This window comes from Apus apus, chromosome 2 (genome assembly GCF_020740795.1).
Source record: "Apus apus isolate bApuApu2 chromosome 2, bApuApu2.pri.cur, whole genome shotgun sequence".
NCBI classification, from domain to species: Eukaryota; Metazoa; Chordata; class Aves; order Apodiformes; family Apodidae; genus Apus; species Apus apus.
The window spans coordinates 71,026,607-71,048,793 of NC_067283.1; the positions used below are offsets into that span (position 1 = coordinate 71,026,607).

The 22,187-nt window shown below is 39.4% G+C and overlaps 1 protein-coding gene across 2 annotated transcripts in view; it reads right to left on the reverse strand.

Annotated features, from left to right (window-relative positions):
* The window catches only part of GMDS (GDP-mannose 4,6-dehydratase), a 421,835-nt gene that overhangs the window by 1,399 nt on the left and 398,249 nt on the right, over positions 1-22,187 (reverse strand). For both annotated transcript variants that reach the window (XM_051611499.1, XM_051611498.1), the window contains one exon: positions 193-261. In XM_051611499.1, coding sequence (XP_051467459.1) covers positions 219-261 — 43 coding nt within the window. In that variant the 3' untranslated portion in view covers positions 193-218. The remainder of the gene's footprint in view (positions 1-192; positions 262-22,187) is intronic.

The window sequence follows — 22,187 nt, forward strand, 5'->3', positions numbered from 1 at the left end:
CAGGGATGCCACATACCACCATGGTGGCTGCTGTCTTCAAAGCAAGAAGCAGTCCATAGGGGGGGCACTGAAAATGAGATTTCTCGATGTGCCCAAGCCACTCCATGCAAAGATCCCTTCCCCTCCCTGTGGAGTGTGTTTAGAAGATACAAAACCCCAGCAGGTAGAAAACATGCCGGAACTGCCACTCACATCAAACGTGACTCTTGGCTTCCAGTTCAACTTTTGTCTGGCTTTGGTGGAGTCCCCTTGCAGAAAATCCTGCAGGAAAGAAGATAGAGGTGATGTGAGAAGCATCCACTGTCTCCACTTTGATGGTTACCCCATTGCTTGTGCTTACCCACTAGCTGAGAGCAGCTGGAGCCAACGTTGGACTCCTCTGAGGACAAAATATTTCCCTTTAAGATGCAATTTTAGTGGAAGCTCATATGCCTATAAATCACCAGGAGGCAGCATCCTTTCACCAGGCTGTTTCAGACTGAAAGTTATTATTTGTTTTTGTGTGCGCGCGGGGTCTGAACTCCAGCCTTACAGCCGTATAATGGTGAACATTTTATAAGAAGTTGTCATATGTCTTAGTCATGCTATTGAATGAGCTGTTTCAAATTCTTTTCTCCCCCTTTGTTTAAATAATGTAAATCACAGAGCAAACATGACAACTATTATTTTTCAAATAAAAACGTGATCACAGACAGATGATGCTGAAAGACTGTTATGAATATGGGTAACCACACACAACAGTAGTAAACACCCAGCTTTTGAATGCCTACATCTTTGTTTTCAGAATATTTTGAGCATCCTACACGGAAAAAAAAGTCTAAATATCTCATCAATGGAAAGAAATTATCTCAAAACCATTACAGAAACCAATACTTTGGTCATATTCACCTCACTGTTCAAGTACTCTTAAAAGCACTACCACACCAAAACAATCCCATAACTAGTCATCAAAAATAACACAACAAAATTAGACAAAGAAGAAAACCTCATTTGACTGCATTTCTAATTGAATGGAAAAACAGACTGAATCTTCATTTGAAGTTCAAATACTGTGTTTAAATAGTGAGCTTTTTCCACCTGCATGTGCTGATTTAATAAAATGTATCATCTCTCCTCACAAGTTTCTTCTCTGTAGCAGTAAAAGCCAAAATTATTTCTGTCCAAGTTTAAAGAAAACCAAATGAACCCAACTTTATTACAGAACAAGAAGGCTAAGGCTGAATTCTGCTCTGGCATTTGACTTTATGGTGGTAACACAGCAGGCTTTCCTGAAAAACGCACGGACCAGCCTTTCTTCTCCGTCTTCCACTCTTTGGCCAGCGGTGGAGCTAATGAGCATTTTCTGGCTGGAGTTTTTTAAGAGCACTGCCACACACTACATTTTTCAAATGCTATCTTTTGTGCATGTGTTGTTCAGGTCATGTTAACTTCCAAAATCACCTTCATCCTGCACAGTAAAATGTAGGAATTTCTTCTTCATAACTGTGCTCCAGAAGGCTAGACAGCTCTCTTCCAGGAGCAAAGGAAATCCACCAAAGGAAATACTGCACCAAAGAAAGGGATGTGGAACAAACATGTTTGCTGAGACTATTCCAGGCAGTGTTTTTACTAGTTCAGTCTTCAGGCTAAAAAACATTTCAGCCTGCCTTCAGAAAAGAGTAAACAGATGGATGAGAATAAAATTCTATGAAAATAAAAAATGCCATGATTTCCTTAAATTAGACTAAATTATTTCCTACTGCAGCCCTATAATGGGTTTTTAGAAACTGCAGCAGACATTTGAGGCCAACTCATGCAAAACCACATCAGCTTGAGGGATCCCCTGGAGGGTCGTGTGAATATGGATTGCAAAATCTGGTTTGAAATGGGAAAGACTGCCACTAGCTTTGATAAAATTTGGATCAGACCTTAATGTGCTCATGGAGGTATGCCTTTTATCTGGAGTTTGGTTTAATGTACATTATATATGTGTGTATATATGTGCCTGGAAACCAGGAAATCCTTCTTAAAATAATAATTTCAGTATAAAAACAATTGCCTTTTATTCAGTCCTAATTCAAGCCATTAGCTAGAAGTTAAGTGTTTTAATATCACCTAGTTTTATGTCATAAAAGTAATATAATAAAACTTAGGAGTTTCATTTTTATAAATGCTATGTAAGTAATAATTTTATTTACACAATCCTTGTATTGAAAACATCCTTTGAAACTGAGCCTATCTAGGATACAGGCCTCTGATTTTTTAAAAAAATGGACTGGGAAGAACAGAATGAATTGCCATTGCCTGCTGTATGTAGCTGCATTCTGCTTTTGAGCAGCTTGGGAGCAGTCTTTTAACTTTCTTCGACAAATACTTTTTGTTATAACAGTTTATCTAAAAAATACTTTACCTAATTCCGGCTCTTCATTCAAAACCATAAACACTCAGCTGCTGAATAAGCCAAAACAAGACTGGGGGAAGGTTGCAAATCAGTAAAAGTGAAGTTACTTGCAGTGCTGAATTTTACAGAAATAACACAAATAACTAGTGTATTAAATAAATTCAGGTATAAAAAGAAAATTATTTTTCCTTTAAAAGCTCCCATGCTGTAACAATGCTACAGCAGAGGTATTATGGCATAATCTGTGAGAGAGAGAGAAAAAAAAAAGATTTAATATATATGATAATACAAATTCCCCAGCTGACTTAGGTTAAAAGAGTTTAAATGGCTCTCCTGAAGAAGTTTGTGTACTTTTGAGAAATGCTACTTTGTAGCTGGATTTACGTGAAAATAGCATCATGGACAAAACATCTCCTAAGGACTTTTAGAAAGGTTCTCTTACGGAAGTTAGTAGGTACAGAGATCACATGAAACCATAGTATTAACACCATATGACATCTAAATTCAAGGTTTGATTGTATTCTTCACAGTAAAAGTTTCAACACTGAATGGAAATGATGACTGGAACAAAGCTATCCCTGATTAAAGGATTGTATTGCAGTCATATTTCCTGTATTTTTCTACAAGTAGCTCATAATACGAAAACAATAAGGTAATGACAATAAAATAAGAATATTTTAAAAAGCTCCTCATGGAACAGAATGGCTGCTTGTTTATATTATTCAAGCCTTTCACTGAAACCAGAGATGCATCTGTAAGGCTTCCAAAAAGAAAAAAAAAAAACAACACAAAACAACCCAAAACCAAACAAACACAAAAGACCACAAGCAAAAAACTTCTGGCATGATGATCATGAAAGTATATTGATTTTTCAGTGTCAGGGCTTCATGGCTCCACTTTCTGGAGGTACAACTAGATGCAAAAGCAAAGAAAGAAGAAGTGAGGTTTCATGGAAGAAAACTTGAATATTTTTTTTCTGAGGGTTGAGTGGGAGAGTGTTCTTGAAAAACAGCTGCTGCTGAATGTGAACTGCCCAGGATCCTGATGGAAAGGCACCTGATGAAATTACACCAGTTCATGTTTTCTGTTCCTGCAGGATAACTTTTTCTGTGGCATTGTACTTTACATATTGACAGAAAAACAAAGGCATTTGACTCCGTGAAAACCCTGAGGATTTAGATACTGCATTGAGACTTTGCAAACCTGAAAACACTGATTAGGGCTTTCTCTTGGTTTTTTTTTTTTTGCACTATACATAAAATGAAGTCTTTGATTTTACTTACTCATTTGAGGAGGAGCAAGACCTTATTCTCCATGCAAATACAGTAAACATAAGTGAATGGTAATGACAAGTTCTACCTGCAAGCTAAGAGTTGGAAACAGCAGCCAGGTAAATATTTAAGGAGCAGGAAGATGGAAAAGACAACAGTCAAATTCTCTGTTGCCACTTCATATGAGAGTAAACTTTCCTATAGCACTTCACTTTCATATGCACCTCGCTGTCATAAGACTGTCGCTCAGAGAAAAGAATGGGTTTAGCTTATGTGAGCTTTTCTGTTTTAAATTTTTTGTAAATGAGGCTGTGTAACTGTGTAGAAAATACCCCATTATTACTAAATCTGATCTGGTTTTATTGTCCAAATGCACACATGCAAATACATACAGATAAACAGAGATAAATGTTATACAACGTGGCATTTTAAAATTTATTTTTAAGACCACGAGACAAAAATGTAAAATATTTTAATGTAAATATCACATTTCCCAAGCTCTTGTTCTGAGTGTCATCACGACTCCTATTTTGACTCGCACAGTGATTGATCTGGTTTCACTGTGCAATGTATCACTGTCTCATTCAATTAACTTCAACTGAAAATGTAAAGCCTTGAGACAATGTGAGAAAAAGGTGATAGCATGGCCTGAAAGAAGGCCAAGGCTTCTTTTATTACTACAGCTCAGCTGATTCCCTTGAAAATGTGCCTTCACTGAAGCCAGTGCCGAGCGCCAGCTTTTGCTTTCTCTTACACCAGAATAAAACTGAGATCAAGTCCTCAGTAAAACACCTGTGATGGAATCGTGCCCAGCTCTGCTGGCTACAGCAGAGACAAGGCTTTACCTCTAAAAATAAACAGACTTGATCTAAGCACACAACAGTTTTACTGCATCTGAAGAGCAGCCAATGTTACGTTCACAATCAGCACGACTGCTTGGAATGATTTGTTGCATCAGAGCTCCCATAAGTAAAGAGCACAGACCCAGCCTGGTGGAGGCTCTGGCTTGCTTGTTGTCTTGTGCTCCTTTGCTCAAGAAGTTTTGTCAGGAAGGATTTCTAGAGTCTAGGGGCCAAAGTTTCCTGCAAACCCTGCTTGTGTTTTATTTTCCTAATTTCCTTCTTAAAACTGTTGCCTTTCAGCTATAGCTCATCCCATTAAAAAAAAATAAAAAAATTAAACATAGCTACTTAATCAGACAACATTAGCTTAAAGTTTTGTTTTTTTCACCGTTGTACTCAGTAATGTATATATAAAAGCTTATCTTATGAAATAGTCTCCCTTTTGTGCAGTTTTTGAAGCATTTTTTACAGCAATTTTTAATGCGAGCTTGTGCAGCGCTCCTCAGCAGTAACATCAGCCACACAGCATAAATGGTTATCTGCTGCAGCTCATTGCTCAGAAAACAGCCGTGTTAAAGTGTTTGCTGCAAATAGTCAGATTGCATGCACTGCTTACTAGGCAATTCCTCTACCATCACCCTTATTCTCCATTCCCTAGTGTCCTTCTGCACTTGCCACCAGGCCCTGGGATGTCCTGTCTTAACCCACACACCACATTGGAGTGCAAATTCTGTGACTTCAGCTGAGCTATTCCCTGTCCACTTCGTTAAGAAAAGTAGTAAGATCCTGCCAAATCAGAGCTGTGGAGCCTGTAAACACACACGTTACTGGTGCAAAATTCAACATGCTGTTCAGTGAAGCTCAGATCAAACCCCAGAAGGAGTCACAGTAATCAGCACTGTGTTTGCTGTATGCTGCTCTGTAAATGCTTCTGGAGATCCATGAGCCAGAGAGCACTGGCTTGATTTCTTTGCAAAGGGTAGTGTTTGTTACAATATCTATAGTAACAGGGAAAAAACAGTATAATTATAAAGCCAGAGACTTTCTCCACAGTAGATATGAGGAGACTGAAGATAAAACATGGCAATGAGCAAAGCCCAAGCCTAACAAGGAGCACATCTTCAGGAATTTAAGAGGAGCAGTAATGTGTCGTCCAGTTTTCGTTTTTTCTTTCCACTGTTCTTAGAAAAGCAAAGTTGTGGAGCAGTTAAGGTACCAAGGGAATAGAAGAATGCCAGTGAATTTGGTTCCTGATCTAAATTTGTTTTAATGCAGCATGAACAGACTGCTTTAGACTCTTGGGTCAGCAGTCTTTTGCAGAAAGACGGTATTGTTTGCAAAGAACCACAGGAAAAGGCAAAAGGCAAAAGCAACCAATTGGCTGAAATTCATGTATAACAAAATGCCCCTTAAAATAAGAGGCATAATGTTTATTTCCCATAGCAAGTTTTCTTGTGCAAATCCCCTCCCTATTCAGAAAGCTCAGTTTTTACTAAAACTGTGTCAAGGGGGAAGGGGAGAGGGAAGAAAGACTTGAGGAAAGGGCTGATTCTGCATGTCTGATGGACCTTGGTAGGCCGTGAGTGCAGGACATCTTTAGGGTAAGCTCTTATCTCAGGACTCTGCTGTACTCCAGCAAGTAAGGCATCAACACAAGCCACACGGTCAATAAAACCTAAGCACAGCCTTTGCTTTTCCACCAGGAACTTGGAGTGTTAGAACAGTGACTTTATCTTATCGTTTGGATAATCTTTAATTTGACCAGCTTCCAAAGGGTTAAGGCAAATGAACTCAGAGCAGCAATAAACATTAGGTTGATAATAACAGTAATGGTGCTCCTCTCCCTCCTCCTCCTCTTCCCATCCCTCCCCTGTGCCTTTTCCACTTCACTGCTGCCTATCAGCCCAAACTGATGCCAAAGCCAGACCTCTCTTTCAATGACAGGAGGTGATAAGAGACGTGAAGAAAACAGCAAGCTGTCTGGTCTGCTCAGGAAGTCGGGGACGGGAGGCATTGTCCATCAGCGGGGCCACGCGGCGGCCAGAGGCCAGGAACAATGCTCTGCTCTGGGGAAATGGGCTCGTTCAGTGCCGGCTCTGGCAGTCCCACCGGCACAGCAGATAAAATGGTGAAGCAGGGGGAGCTGGCCCCGGGTGCCTCGGGAGCCTCGTTGCCAGGCCCTAATCGCTTGGATGGAGGCGGTGCCCTGGTTAATGGGGCCAGGCTGCAGCTCTGGTGTCCCTGGGAGAAGAGCATGTGCAGACCTCATGCCGTGGTGCAAGTGCCAGCGAAGCTGCAGGCAGAGGAGCCCCTCACAGGGCTGAGCATTACTCAGATCTGTTCACTTGCCAAGTGAAGCCTGAGAAAACGTCTTGGCCAGTGCCGTCCCTTGGGCCAGATAAAATTCCTCCCAAATTACAACCCAATATCCCTGAAAGCTAGCCCTGAATTTCACTTGCTTTGGATCCAGAGCCAAGCTGGCTCATCAGGAGCCATCCTGCATGGGAATTGACATAGCTCTGTGCCAGGGCATCCTGCTGTTGGTTGAGCCACAGGTGCTTTTCAGGATTCCAGGCATGAGGCAGGCTGAAGGGTGTTTCCCCTGCAGCAGGGAAAGCCCTGCTACTGCAAACAGCAGAATTCCTGCACTGGCTGTGGTGAGGTGGGTGCTTCACTCCCTCTCGGTTTGCCCCAAGGTCTAGTTCTGCACCCGTGGGAAGACATGGAAGGTGTTGCCGAGCTTGGGTCATTTCTATTCTACAGGAATGTCTCTGCTGAAGAAGCAAGGGACTTATGGAGCAAGAAGATCAAATCCACTACACTTGACATGTATAGCCCATAAATGATCATAGTTCCGCTATTAGCGCTGGACACAATAAACACTTTCTTTCAGATATGGCACACCCAGTCATCCAAACACACACCTCACAGCTAAAAATCTTTAGCTTGTTTGCTAAAATGCAAAGCAATACTTAAGTATTATATGCTTTTATGAACCAAACAAAGCTTTTCCAGCTCTTTGTAAATGCTGGTTAAAGGTGGCACCACTCCCATTGGCTGTCATCACCCTGTAGCCCAGCTGCTGATAGGAAACGATGTGTGAGCCACTCCTCACATGTTGCAGGCTAACCTGTGTGTAGAAAGGTGCCTGAGTAACCTGGATTTTGCAGGACATTTCCACATTTTGTCTTCCCAGCAGAGATTGTGGGGAGGTTGTACACAAGCATGTTTTTTTAAGTCTCCTTGGCCAGGTGGTAAAGAGAATGCCTGTGTGTCACCTTCACATCTCTAAAAATTGTGTGAGGGATGAATCTCTTTCATATGGAATGGAGCTGCTGCATAGGAAAAGAACAGTATCCTTCACTTTTCACTGGTACCTCCAAGTTCTGCTTTTGTTCACCATTAACTGTGTTTGTCTCTTCCTTCCCTGAGGCCTGACAACACTTGCTTGTGAGGCAGCGTATGATAACTATGTCTTTGTCATAAGTGGTTTAATTGCCACACACAGTATGCATTATTTAAGCAAGGGTATGGTACCTTTTAAAATTATTAAATGCAATTCTCACATTTTTTTTAATCAACTCTGATTATTTTCCTCATTGCTCCCTCCCTTGCAAGTTTTTTACAAACGTCAGGAAATCAGTCCGTGAAGCTGATTTCAGAGGGGTTTGCCGTGTAGTAACGGCTGCATTTTCTTTCTGGAAATAGAATATGGCCCCTAGGGTTAGCTGTCTTCACTGACTGACATGTTAAGATGTATAGGAAAACTGATAACCCCAGAAAACCATGCTGCAAGGCTACTTAGTTTCTTCTCTTCTTCCACTAAAAAAATACTTCATTTATTATTGGAAATGTTAATAGACTTGGGTATCATTGCTAGTCAAATACCAAATGATAACCAACAAAACAATAAACATTAGGACAATGAGCTTTTATTCTACCTACAGATGTTTATCTATCCACCTTTAGGGCATTAAGCAGCACTTTAATGAATGCAGATCTATGATTAGTGGGATATTACTGCTCCATAGGATTAATTCTTTGTCTTGTACAGGACGCATTGTTTTTCATTATTTTACTACCCCTATGAATATTCACATCTCTGAAAAAATCAAGGCATTTGTTATGTTAGCATCAATATTATAATATTTGAAAAAAAAAAATAAAATTGAAAGGTGTGCTGTTATTTTTGTCTTAATGAAAAACTTAATTTACAGAAAACATTTTTTCACTTAAAGAGCATGTTCTTGGAAAATTCTAACCCACCTGTAATCAGCAATTGCTGTCTTTGCCCTGCATTCAGTGATCACCTCACTACTCTGAGGGCTTGACTGTGGCTTGGGCTGGGCAGCAGAGATGACACTCCCTTCCTTACCTGTTATATTGATATATGAACCTCTGTAAACCAGAAGCTTGTATTAAGACAGGGGGAGTGGAAAAGACAGCAAGGGGATGCTTCTCTCTTCCTGTCTTCCTCCCCAGTCTGTATTAACTAGTACCAAAGAGTTAGCATGGAGGATGGTTATGCATTTCTCATTGTTTGAAAAACAGCTGTAAAATAATCTCTCCTTGCAGTATTAGGGGGTATTGGGGGGAAAGGGATTGAAGAGAGGACCTACCACTTTCTCTGGGCAAAGCAGTTACATTCTGCCTTTTAATGCTGGCTGTTTTTTTAGAAGCAGTCTCCCTTTACAGTCATAAACCTGACCTAATTTATGGGTCACATCACCTTCTCTCCAGCCCCTCACTGCAGCATTCCTGTTTCTCACTAAAACTCCCATCTGATTTGAAAACCCTTTTCAAGACACAATATACAGGAAGAATTTAAACTGTGAAAAGTTTAAAGGGAGCTTGTTGAGTGGAGGCTTTGTTACCCAAGGAAAACAAAAAGTCAGTTTTAAATACAGTATGTGAAAGGGACTCAGGATAGATACCAGGGGGCACCTGTCTGCAAAAGTGAAGCTATCCCTGCCCAAACTGCTCTAGTTACAAAGCAAGTAAAGGTCCACAAAAGGGTTAAAATAAAACAAGGTAGGATAATTTCTGATTCTGAGTATGTCCCAAATGTATTCTCTACTGTGCTCGATAGAGAAGGAAGTCCAAGCAGTGGCCTTTCACATGACATCATAAAAGCCTAATTTATCACCAGCCACCAAACATCTAGAAAATCATAACATCCTTTCAGGAAAACCATGTGCAAAATAATCAGATTTACTTTGATGAAAGCTTTAGCGCTTGGGTCCAAGTAGGACACTACAAAGAATAACCCTTTGCAGGTACTAGCATACAACAAAGCAGGTCACATTTCATGTTTCAAACTCATGCTTTATCCATGACAGGGCTCATACATTTCCTGCCCATAAACAAACATATTTCTTTTCTGCATATGTGTTCAGCTATGACTGCTAAGATAAAACACTGGTCACTGGTGAGTCCAGACAAAGTAGCCAGCTGCATATTTCCATTACAGATGAAAATCATGCTGTTGCTGCAAAACCAGACACTGTGCTCCCCACTCCCTTGCTTAATGCTGCTTTGCAAATGTGTTAGGAATATGGGCTGAGAATTGCCGCAGCATCTCACAGCTTTTGAAAGGGTGCTCTGCGAGTCACAGCCTGAGGTTCAGGAGCATACATCTGACAGAAAGGTAAATTTGCTTCCCTTCTTCTTGCCTTTTAATTTCATTTTATGAAATCCCAACACTGAACTGTTAAGCCTAAGTATTCAAGGTCAGGTTGGATGGGGCTTTGAGCAACCTGTTCTAGGTGTCCCTGCCCATGGCAGGAGGGGTGGAACTAGACAATTTTTAAGGTCTCTTCCAACCCAAACCATTCTATGATTCGAAGATAACCTCTTTATCTTCACTGCAGAACATCTGAACCTTTTGACTATCTGTACTAGATGTGCATACTGCCATTTCCAGTTGAGGTGAAAATGTTTATCATCAAAGCTAGTGAAGGGCTGCTATTACATTGGTATGTTAACAGATAGTGAGGAAAAACTGAACTCCATAAAATTTACCTGAAACTCTAAACATGAATAAAATAAAGCCCTCCCAACACATTCAACATCAAGGCTACCCTGAACTCAGGGGTGCGTTCTACCTGACAATCTCCAAAACACTCTCCAAAAACACCTCTGTCTATCCAAGCCTTTCACTGTTCTGACTCTTCTGCATTGTTGGTTTTTTTTGGCAGCCATTATAACCTGACTGTATTGATGGAAAAATAACGCTCAGCAAGCAGCACATATCCATAAAATCAATTGGTTTCACATTTGCAAATGAAATAAAACAATTTTGATATTTGTGTTGATTTGGTAGACAAAACAGAACATTAAGCAATGAATGAATGGCTACAAATATGAGCTACATGGCATAGCTGAGTTTTTTTTTGGTCTGTAATGTAAGGTACTTGGTGCATGTTTAAAGACAGACAGATTCCAATTGCCATTCAATTCACTGATCCTCCTGCTTAATAATCTGACCCTTAGGCTCATGCTGGTCAATGGCCACAGGTTCTTCTGGTCTGACTAGAAAAAAAAATGGATTCTCCTCACTATTCTTGGTAGTTTGTTGTTGCATGTTCCCTGATCTTGGGTAATAAAAATAACTTCCTATTACATTTCCTGCAAAGGAAAGCCTAGAAAAAAAAAAAAAAAAAATAGTTTTTCCTATTCTGTCTTTCACTTTCTCTCAGAGCAAACATTCAAACCACCAAAAAACCCTCCAAGAAATAGATAAGATCAACAAATCTATTTTATTTTCTTTTAAAATAAATTAGTATATTTTTCTCTTTCATCCTTCCATTTCCTTAGCTATTTAATTTCTCTCGCTTTCATTGTTGAAATATTTCACATTTTTGGCTAATATATTTTCCTGTAAAATCACCTTTCTCTTTTTCATTGTAAGGCATTTTTCTTTCCTAATTTAATGTGTCTCCCAAGTTCTCTCTTTTTCTCAAGATCTTCCAGTTTCTCTTTTGAGCATCATTTTCCTGTTCCTCACAAACATCCTCTTGTACCTGGCCTTAATTCCCCCCATCTCTTACTTCACCCTTTAAATATGTCACCTCACTGAGATTTTGTTCTCTTCTCATTTCCACTAGAATGATGACCTTGTCACTTGAATGTTTTTCCATTTTTTCCCAGGTGTTCTCTATGCACTCTCATAAACTTGTTCCTTTTCTTGTCCAGAGGTTCTTCACCACGTACCAGTGCCAGCTTTCTCTTCACTTGGGTTATGAATTTTGTGTAGAATATTGCAGGACTTGGGAGACAATTTATATTACCACTAGCACAGCAGAGGTTTGCTGATAGGGCTGAACCTATGTTGAAATAAGTTTTGAAAAGCAAAAAGATCTCCTAAAGCTTACAGTGCCAGTTTCAGTAGGGGTAAAAAGCAGATTGATTTACTGCTATTACTGTTCGCTTTAGTTGCCTATAAAATTCCACAAGATTTGGCAGTGCTTTCACCATATATGCTTTAAAAGCATGTATAACATGCTCCATTTCTTTCCAAAGCATCACCAAATGCAAATATCACTTCTTGAAATCTGTCCTCTCAACAACCCTTTTCGCTTAAAAACTTTCAATTAAACAAGAATGGAATTTTTTATCTGTTACCAAAAAAAATTCTTCATTATTTCACCCTGAAGCAGTTGAATACAAAAGAGCATGACAGAAGGAAAGCAGTTAGCATTTTCTAATGGTCCTGCCCTACTTACCATCCTTTAGTTTCACAGTTAAAAAACAAGCAAACTACTCAAACATACACAGCAGTAGGCAGGGGCTCAGAATAGTCCAGTGCTTTCACCTATGTAATGTTTAAATTGCGGGATGCCTGATCCATCACTTGATTCCTTTACAAGGAAAGTGCCTCCTGAGACCATTCACACAGGAATCATCTATTGCAAAGTTTTGATATGAAAGACAAAGCTGTTCCTGAGACAAGCAATCCTAGTTTTCATTCATGTTTTGGCAGGGCACAGATGCCAGGTAAGAGGCCCATCGTACATTGGACAAACACAGAAATGGGAGCTCTTCCCCTGAAAATCTATCAAAGTCAAACATCAGCTCCTGGAATATTCTGTTAGAATTCATCTACAGCTTGCACTGCTTTTCCAGTGCAGGTCACCAATAAACCTTATGCCTTGGTTTACTTTATTTGATGTAGTCCAACATAACGGGCAATATGTATGAGCACATAAAGCCATGAATGTCATGAATCTACTGAGGATCTAAAAAGCAGCTAAAGAAAGCTAGATAAACATCTTGGCAGCTTCATTCCGCTTGTAACCTGAGCAAGACTTCAACTAGATGTAACACCATTTACACAAAATAGAACTGCTTGACAGCAGCACTACAATGACTATGAAGGACCACCAGAGAAGAAAGGTACAAATTTGATACAATTAATCAATAATAATGACATTACAATGGCAAGAAAGCACTGTCACTCCCATTTTACAAAGCTGGGAGGCAGAATGATTTAGAGACTCAACAAAAGCCTTGGAATAAGGAGGAGGAGGAAGAAGAGAACCCAGACTGTATCCCACCCCTTCACTCTGATATATAGCTTACTACAGATAAAACATCTGAAGTATTCACATTACAGTGCATCTGGCATAATTTGCTCTGAATAAGTACTTGCTATTGATTTGTAGTGAGTAGCCCCCCAGCACAAAACTGATCCAAGGATGAGTGGACATACAGCACCTTGATGCAGTAGGTAACTTATTGAACTACGTATTTCTTATTTGCCTAAACTTTCACTTCTATTTCTGCCCCTGGATTTTCTTTCGTAGCTTCTTTTACATAAAAATAAAATACTCACCCTATTAATATTAAAAAATAATAATTGCTTGCTCAGCTTTTCCCCTCCAGGCCCCTATTATTGACTTGGGAGAAAGAGAACTCCTGAGTTTATTGGTTTGTCTTCTGCACATTAAAGACTTTAATTTTCATCTTTTCAAAGACTTTCTCTACATGAAAAAAGGTCAGAGCAAAAACTTTACATATTAAAAAGTTGAAATGTGTGTAGTCATGGGATGCAGAACTTTATGCTTTATGAAAACAAACAAAAAAAGGATAATATATGAATTACAGGACTGCAAAAGTTGACAACACAGAACAAAAAAAAGTTATTTCATTCTACTGTCATTCAGGCAAGGATTCATTCTGTTGCTTGCAATGAAAGACCGTACTGTGTGCAGAAGTGGAATACTTCCCTTTTTCCTAGATTTCATTTTCACCCCTTTCTATTTGACTTCATCAAAACTTTTTAGGCGCGCATCATCCCATGTACTTTTAAAAAAATAAATATAAAGGGATTAAATATAAAGGGATTTAAAAACCTCCTCAATACTTTATAAACTTTTGCCAAGATATGCACAAATTAATAATTAAATCTTCACTTAGTTTTAGAAGCATCAGAAAAGACTTCATGTCTCATGATGTAGTATTACCTGTTCAGCAGAGCTACCCACAACATCTCACTGCAGTAGGACACAACTGAAGCATGAAACAGCTAAAAGCTTTAGTCACCAAACAAACCCAAATGAAAATGATAGTACAACTTGTAAATTAGCTTCTTAATACATGTGCACATGGCATATGGCAGAACTGCTAATTTTTTGTGGTCTTGAGGTTTATTTGAAAACACAAAGACTGAAATTGTTCCCCGATATAAAAAAAATTGTATCAACCTAGATGAGCTGTCTACAATTTACACTAAAATGATCCAAATAAGCCAACTGTGTCTTTTTAAACTAAACCAGTATATATTTTAACAGTATATATTGCAGTGAAGTCCCATGAACTTACTATTCCATACAGGTAGCGAACTGAAAGTTCTGACTTTTCATGGCATCTTTTGGCATAATTTATATTTAAATAATAACAGTCAGGATCATTTTCATCAACATGAAAAAGAAGTTCAGATCTAATCTAGAGGCAGCACCGTCTCCTGACACTGCCTGTTCTATGCTTGCTTGAGCACGTAGGCAGCAGCTGGCACTTCCACAGCTTGATCATTATGATTGCTCTTCAAATTATGCCTGTCACACAGGTTAGGAAAACATGAGTAATTAAACATAAACAGCGTCATAAAATAATAGTAAGAAAAAAATTAATAATAATCCAAAAGAGTGTTTGGGGCAACTCCCTAAACCACCTTGGATTTCTGCCTCTCTGCTCAGACAGTTTTCCTCTGTGTGCTTTTTAATTATTTCCTTATGAATCCTTTAAGGCAGAGAAGTTTGTAGAAGAGGGAAAAAACATGTATTAGAACTGATGAGAACAGCGATATGCAAAAGAAAAGAAATGCCAATTAAGTATTCTCTGAACTACTACTGCACCCTTTGAATCGCTTATGGCAAAGACACTGCACTATAACACTGCTAGTTCAAGATATGTGTATTTTAAATGCAAAATTTCAGAAGATGCTTGTTCCCTACTTGAACCATGCACTGGAACTGCTCACTGGGTGCACTCTCTCTCTTCTGGCCCATCAGATTATTATACTAAATTCAATATTCAAACCATACACAGGTCAATGCAGAAATTCTCCAGTCCTGCAGCCGTAGCAGTACATGTAGATGTCTGCCTCCTTTTGCTCAAATAGTCAAAAACCAAACCCGCTCCTAGCTCAGCTCTTTTGCAAAACCAGCATAAAATGACACAGCAAAAAAGTCTGAGACTTCGGACCATGTTATTAACAATCCTAAGCAGGTTGTTGCAGCCTATTTTTGTGCACATGGTTACTGGAACTGAACATGCAGTTCTGGTAATTGCATATAAAAATGACCAGCTACATGACTAACGGGATGTTTCCCATCTGCATTATTGTGTAGGAACTGTGTGAAATATGTGATCAGTCATGTCAGCAGACATGCAAATATTAAATAAAAAGGGCATTGTTTCCAGCTGCTTTACACTTGGAACAGTTATTCGTGTATCTAACCAAAAGGTGCAACCAACTCAGTTTACTCCTACTTGGTCCATGCTTTGCATGGCTATGAATTAGACAAAGTACAATGTAGGGAAGGCTCGTGTCTGTCTACATAAGAAGAAAAATAAGTGCAGCAACATACATAATGTTTAACACATTCAAACCCACATATTAAAAACACATTTAGAGATGGTTCTTGTTCTCATTGGGTAATTTTTGCTCAGGTGTATGCCTTAAGTCATGCATTTTCATACAAACTTCAGAACCTCTCTGAAATAAAGCTCTTCTTCCCACAAATCTAAGTGCTTTCTATATTCAAGATGAAAATTGTGTAGCTTACAGTGTCAGAGGTGCTAACTACTGTATTAAAAATACACCATCAATTCAATGCACTGGCTCATGCTATCTAACAGAATGCTTTGATGGGGAATCCCCATTTCTGGGGAGGAGGGATTTGCATGTTCTCATGCAAAATCCCACTGAAATCAACAGGAATCTGGCCAAGCAGTGCTCAAGCTGGCTAAATACAGCCAAGCTTTGTAATGTTCATCCTCACTGCTGGTAGCATCCCAGCTAGGTTAAATATACAAATTTGACAGTAGGAAGTAATGAACTGTCTGCATCTGTCATTATTCTTGCTCTATATATCTCCTTGATTTAGTTCTCTTTCCACTAGCTTGACATTGAGACCACTGAACTCAACAGCCTATTCTCTCCTTGATTTCAGGGTTTGGTTTATGCTCTTTTTTTTCCTTGGCATCGACAGATAGCACAGGATGCATACCCAGGTTGGTTCCTCCTTGGTCCAAGTGTCCTTGAACATTCTCAGTATCTCTAAGTAATGATTCTTTTTATCTTCCCTTTGATGTTTTGCTACTATGCTTTTTTCCTTTTTCACCAATACTATCCTTCCCATCTCCACCTCTTATCTTCCTGTTCCCCAGCTCAGTGCAATCCTCATCTTCTGGTTTCCTAAGGCCTTTCTACCTTTTGCACATATGAATACAAATACTTCAATCTTTGGTCACATCTCTGGAAAGGGTGTTTAGATAAGTTGGCTTCCTCCACTAATCAGCTTTCCAGCAGAGTCTTCTTGCCAGGACTGGGGCAAATTATTCTCAGATTAATTCATTTAGATATAATAAACTCCATTTACTATTTACCAATGTGCCATATGTGGGGGAAAGAAGAAAAAAAAAAAAGGTACATGAAACCAGGAGACCCTCTGGCTCGTTTATAGACCCAAAGTCTTTCTGGAGTGGTCACAAATCTCCAAGATATCTCTGCACATTAAGTTTTGCTCTTGAATTTCTAATTTAGCTGAAAGATGTGTAAAAACACATGCAGTCAGACAGCTCCTTGGCTATACATCTAAGGAAGCTTAAAGCATAAGTTATTACTTCCAAAGTCAATTGTAACTTATGCTCACTAAATTGGCTCCAGATCCACCCTTTTCAGACAGTAGTATAGGAATAATTTATTCTTTTGGTGAAAAGCACCCATTTTAGCTAAACCACACCCCCAGCTGGGAGTCTCACCAGCAGAAGTGCCAAATGCAGAGGGATTCAGAGGCACACAGGGCTAGCAGAGGCCAGTGGAACAGGGGTGAATAAAGCACAGTATGTAATAGCATCTGTCAGCACACTGAAACGTATAACCTCTCTCTAACATAAGGGGTCTGCAATACAAATCCAAGAGGAAAATTTGTTCCTGTGGTTCAATCATCATGTTAGACAAAGAGGTTTCCTTGCTTTTAACACCCCGGCAATTTATCCCAGAAGTCTCACGGATAGTGGTGAAACCACTGCAGCTTTATAGGGACCTAATGTTTTGATCTGCATCCTCAATGTGTATCTTGTTTTCTCCCATCAATACAACACTGAAAATAAATAGGGCACAAGGGGTTTGAAAGGTGTAATTTTAGATATCTAACTCAGAGACCAAGTTAAAAGCCTAATCAATGAGGAAATACAAAAGCTACATAAACCAGGAGCTTTTCTCTCACTAACTACACTAGAAACCTGAGTTAAATGACTTACAGGAATTCAGCCCCTTCCAATGGCATCATTGACTTGAAGTGCTTTCAAGTCCACCAGCAGGTTAACTTCCCCATCAGAGATTGCTTCACTAGCTATCTGCAGAAACACTGACCTACATACCTTGCAAAGGTTTTTCTTTCCCCAGGTGAACTCCTGCATCACCAGCTCTCCAGCAGGAGCCTGCTCATATGAGGTTTTTAATAGCAGCAGCTGCTGAAGGAAAGGGAACTGCAGAAACACACTTGTTGCCAAACTGTGCATTTAAATGGAAGGAGGAGAAACAGATGGGGAAATCACTCTTCAGACAGTGTTTACTAGCACAATCAGCACCTGAGGCAGCACTTATTCAGGTGCTGAAATTACAGAGGTAAGTTTTATGATGAGAAATCTATTCCTCATTTGACAGCTATATTTCTCATCATGGATCATAAAAAGCAGATGATCCATCAGATAGCTACTTGATTGTAACATGCACCACAATAAAACCGTCAGCTTTCTGTTTTGTTTTACGACCCTGGTTACATCTGGAATGATTTCAAGAAGAATGCTGATGTTTGCTTTAGGTACAAACTGACTCAGGGCACTTCTGGATTGCTACTTAAGTGGTAGTAGATAATAAGAATAATGATAAATGATAGCAGAATTACCTCCAGTTTTGCTAGCAGGAAGATCACATATTACCACCAATATAAGTTTATTGAATATTTTTCTTGGACTGGACCATAAAGAGGTTTCTTAATTGTCTAACACCTCTCTCTTTTCAGTCAAACTATTCCTTCCAATCCTCTGTTTCCTCTTACATTACAGAACTTTTCTTCAACTGCTAATTCAATAATATTAATGATAGTAATAAAACAAGTATTTGTAGTAACTCACATAGTTCCATACTTTTATAATAACAACAAAAAATTCTTATCTTTACATAGTATTTGTTGTCAGGTAATTTCTAATTCTTGTTATCTTAGAGGTAGACAAAAAGGTGAAACTACTCCTCCAAGGTTGCAGAGGCAGCCTTAAGTAAAATTCCTGATTTATCTAGGAGTATATAGTGGAAATGCGAGCTTTGCTGTAATTCAACACCCCAAACATGTTACCAAAAGCAATTAAAGCTCTTGAAGACTGTTACGATCTCAGCAGAGCACTCAAATTGGAAGAAAGTTGTCCTTACTGATGTGCAGTCTGCCTCTTTGCTTGGCAAGGTTACAACCCCACAAAACTAAACAAAACAATTCTCTTGCACAACTCTGCCAGGAGGGCTTGCAAGTTCTCTGGACAATTTAGGTTGCTCTTAAATTGTGGGATTGATCCATCACATGTTGAAATCAACAACACCCTGAACCATAGCTCAATATTCAAATCAGTTCTGCATGGAGGAACAGCATTTCTGTAACTAGCCAGGACATTGAGTCACTTCATTCTTGACCTTAACTAAGTGGGTTAAAGCAATATATACTTCATATTGCCCTGCAAATGCTCAGCTGTGCTTGGTATTGGTGAAGACTAATTCATTTCAAGTCCCAGACTTCAGCCATTTTTTTTCTGACTGTGTGATAAAATTCAGATGTTTTAAAAAGATCCTTCTTCCCTACATGTGCTCACCCAAGCAGCAGCAGCAGCAGGGTTTCTGTTAAAATCTCACAATGAAATTTGGCTTTGGAGAAACATCACACATGGAAAACTCAGTGTAAACAACAACTGTTCCAGAAAATTATGAGTGCACCAGCCTGGGGTACGAGAGTTGTAAAGGATCGTATTTTGCCAGCTCAAATTCAACAGACCTTACCAAGCTCCCACCTTCTTAGTCCGTCATGAGTACAGACCCTTAAAGTCTCTTATTGTGCGGTCCAGGCCTCTCCACTGCATTTGCGGTGGTCTGACCAGCCCTTCGCCCCAAATCTCATCCTTCCTCCAACCTGCATCTACAATCTTATTTCTGCCCCAACTGAGTGGGAATCCAGGCTGTCCTTCCATGGGGCTAGTGAACTCATACACTCTGGACTGAGCATCAGATTCACACTGTGCTTTGCTCAGTTACACAAATGCCTTTTTCTTTTGCAATAGTTCCAGCAGACATACAGCCAGCTCCTAAGGTGACTCTTACGTGGCAGATCTCTGTCCCCAAAGCCAACTGTGCTGATGTGTCTCCTAAACCAATGAACTACTTGTCCTGAGTAGCTAGAAATAGAAATAAAGGAATGGAGCCCATCCTTTTCTTTGGTATTTTACCCTACAGATACTGAGTGGTGGCATGGAGGAAGAGAAACAAAGACTAAATGATGGAGAAAAGGGCTGTGCTCTGGATCCATATGAACAAAATGGGCAGGAACAGGGAGTGCACTTAGAAAATAAATGGGATGTCTCTCTGTTGAGAGGTAGGTGTTCCCTCTGAATGTCCTAGAGGTGCCTATGTGTCATTAAAATGATAAAAGGAACTTTAACACCTGCCTGGTTCTGTGCAAACAAAGCCCTATTAAGACCTAGGTCATACCCCATGTAATAAACTACTTATCGGATGGAAACAGATCCACTGGGGGGATGAGATAGGGCCTGAACTGCAGAATGGAAAAGAGACAGCAAGCAATACATCCTCCTTTCCCCTTTCTGGTTAAAATTAATGTAATTAAACTAAGGAGTGTAATAGAAATGGGGAGTTTAAAAAAAACAACAATGAATGTCTTACCTGTATCCACAGAAGGTAAGCAAGATGCATGCAAGTGTTGCTACTGTGTTTCTATAATCTTCAGGTTATCTAATAGGACTACTGTTTCATCCTGAAGATGAGGCATTGCTATTTCAAGTTAAAAATTACTTCTATTTAATCATATTTTGTTGTAAAGTTAATATCTGAAAAATAGGCTTATATTTACAAAATCAAGAAATACATTGGAAGCATGTGATTTAGATGCTCATGCTGTTGCAGGCAGAATCTATCAGAAAAAAAACAAACACCAAATAACAAAACAGCCACCTTCCTTTTTCTTCAATAAGGTTATTGAATTTTGTATTCCAGTAGTTCTGTACAGGATGTGGGCAGTGTCCTCACAGGTAGGAAGACAGAGGCTCCTATGTTTTATAAGCAGAAATTCCTTTTGCCAGAGAATCACAATGGGATTTTAAGGAGATAGCCTCCATTTATTTGCTTATGTCTTTAATTGTCAATAAGATACAAGCTTGGATACTCTCTGATCAACACCAAGCAATTGGAAATACATTTCTATTTCTTTAAAATCAGCTTATTACCTGATACTGCTTGCAGCTGGGGAGGGTCCTGCTCCTTGGTACAACATTCAAACTCTCTCTTTCAAGATAGCTGATTTCAATAACAAGATCTACATTTTAGTATAATGACATTCTGCACTAGGGTTTACTACTACGTTTTCTCCTTCAAGGCCCTCTTCCCACCCCTGCAGCAATATATCTCTGCCAAACCAACCCAATGTTCTCCTCATATTTTAACTGAGGCTAACTGGATCCATCTGCCACATGACTCAGGGATTACTCTGAATCTTAAAGAAAAGTCAATTCCTATGCCAAGTCTCAGAGATTTCAGCCCTGCTTTAAGAGAATGCTGTTTTCTGTTAAAATTTTATATAAGGGAAGTTTGAATTTTAGCACAGATGTTTGCACAGCAGTGAAGAGCTGAATGAGACACTTGACACATTCTCTGCCAAGCAGCCTAAAGTCAAAGGTAATGAACATATGGCTGCTTCTCGCTGCCTCATAGCTTGCTTGCTCTTCTTCATGATGCTGAATGGTCAGTGCACATTTCTGCAACTCACTACCCTTTTGTTTAGGCCTGGATCTGAGAAGGTTGCTTTGGCTCTCACAGAGGTTTGTTGCTGTCCTTGTGCATTACGTAGCGTTTACAAATGCCTGCAAACAGAGATGGGAAATACGCCAAGTGTTTAAAATGGGTACTAATGTAAGGAGGCATTTCTACTTTTCCTTGCTGGCAGCCAAAAAGAAGGCAGCATTTAATAAGTAGGAACTGGGAGTGGGGAGGGTGTGTAGGAGAAACAATGTTCTGACAAATGGGAGCATATGTTTACTTTTTTTCATTGGCAACTGAAGAATCACTGTATAATTTTGACATAGCTTGGCCACTGACATTTTGAACCAAGGCATAAACACATAATATCGTATTACTTCAACCGCTATTATAACATTGCATACAAGTAACTCCTGCTGATTTAATAGTGCTTGGAAAAAGTAATATAGTATTTGTCTCTATGGAATAAAATTCTTCAAGATCCTGGCAATTAGTTGAATGAAGAAACAGAAGCAACAAAAATACTAAAACTGCTAAATAACTAATGGGAACCAAACTCGAGCAGCTTCCCCTATGCCAAGAACCATAGAGACCTAATCTCGATTTTTGGCAGTTCTGCCTTTAACAGAGCTCCTAGTGGTTTGTAGTGGACTGCAAATTAGGATCTGTTTCCACAAATTCAGTCTCGTCATTTTATCTAAAATGCAGTTTGAAGCAGCAATGAATTCAAATAAATTGTACATTATGGGGGTTATCACTGAATAATTTACTAGAAGTATGAGAGGTATTTGGTATGTCCTGCTAAATGCCTTGGACTGGACAAATAATGGGTGAAGAATTTTCAAGTCACTGTCAAGTGCTGAACTTTTCCATTCAGCTCTAGAGATCTGTCTTCCATATTCTCCAAAAGACTCAAGTGCAATGACATAGCATGCCGG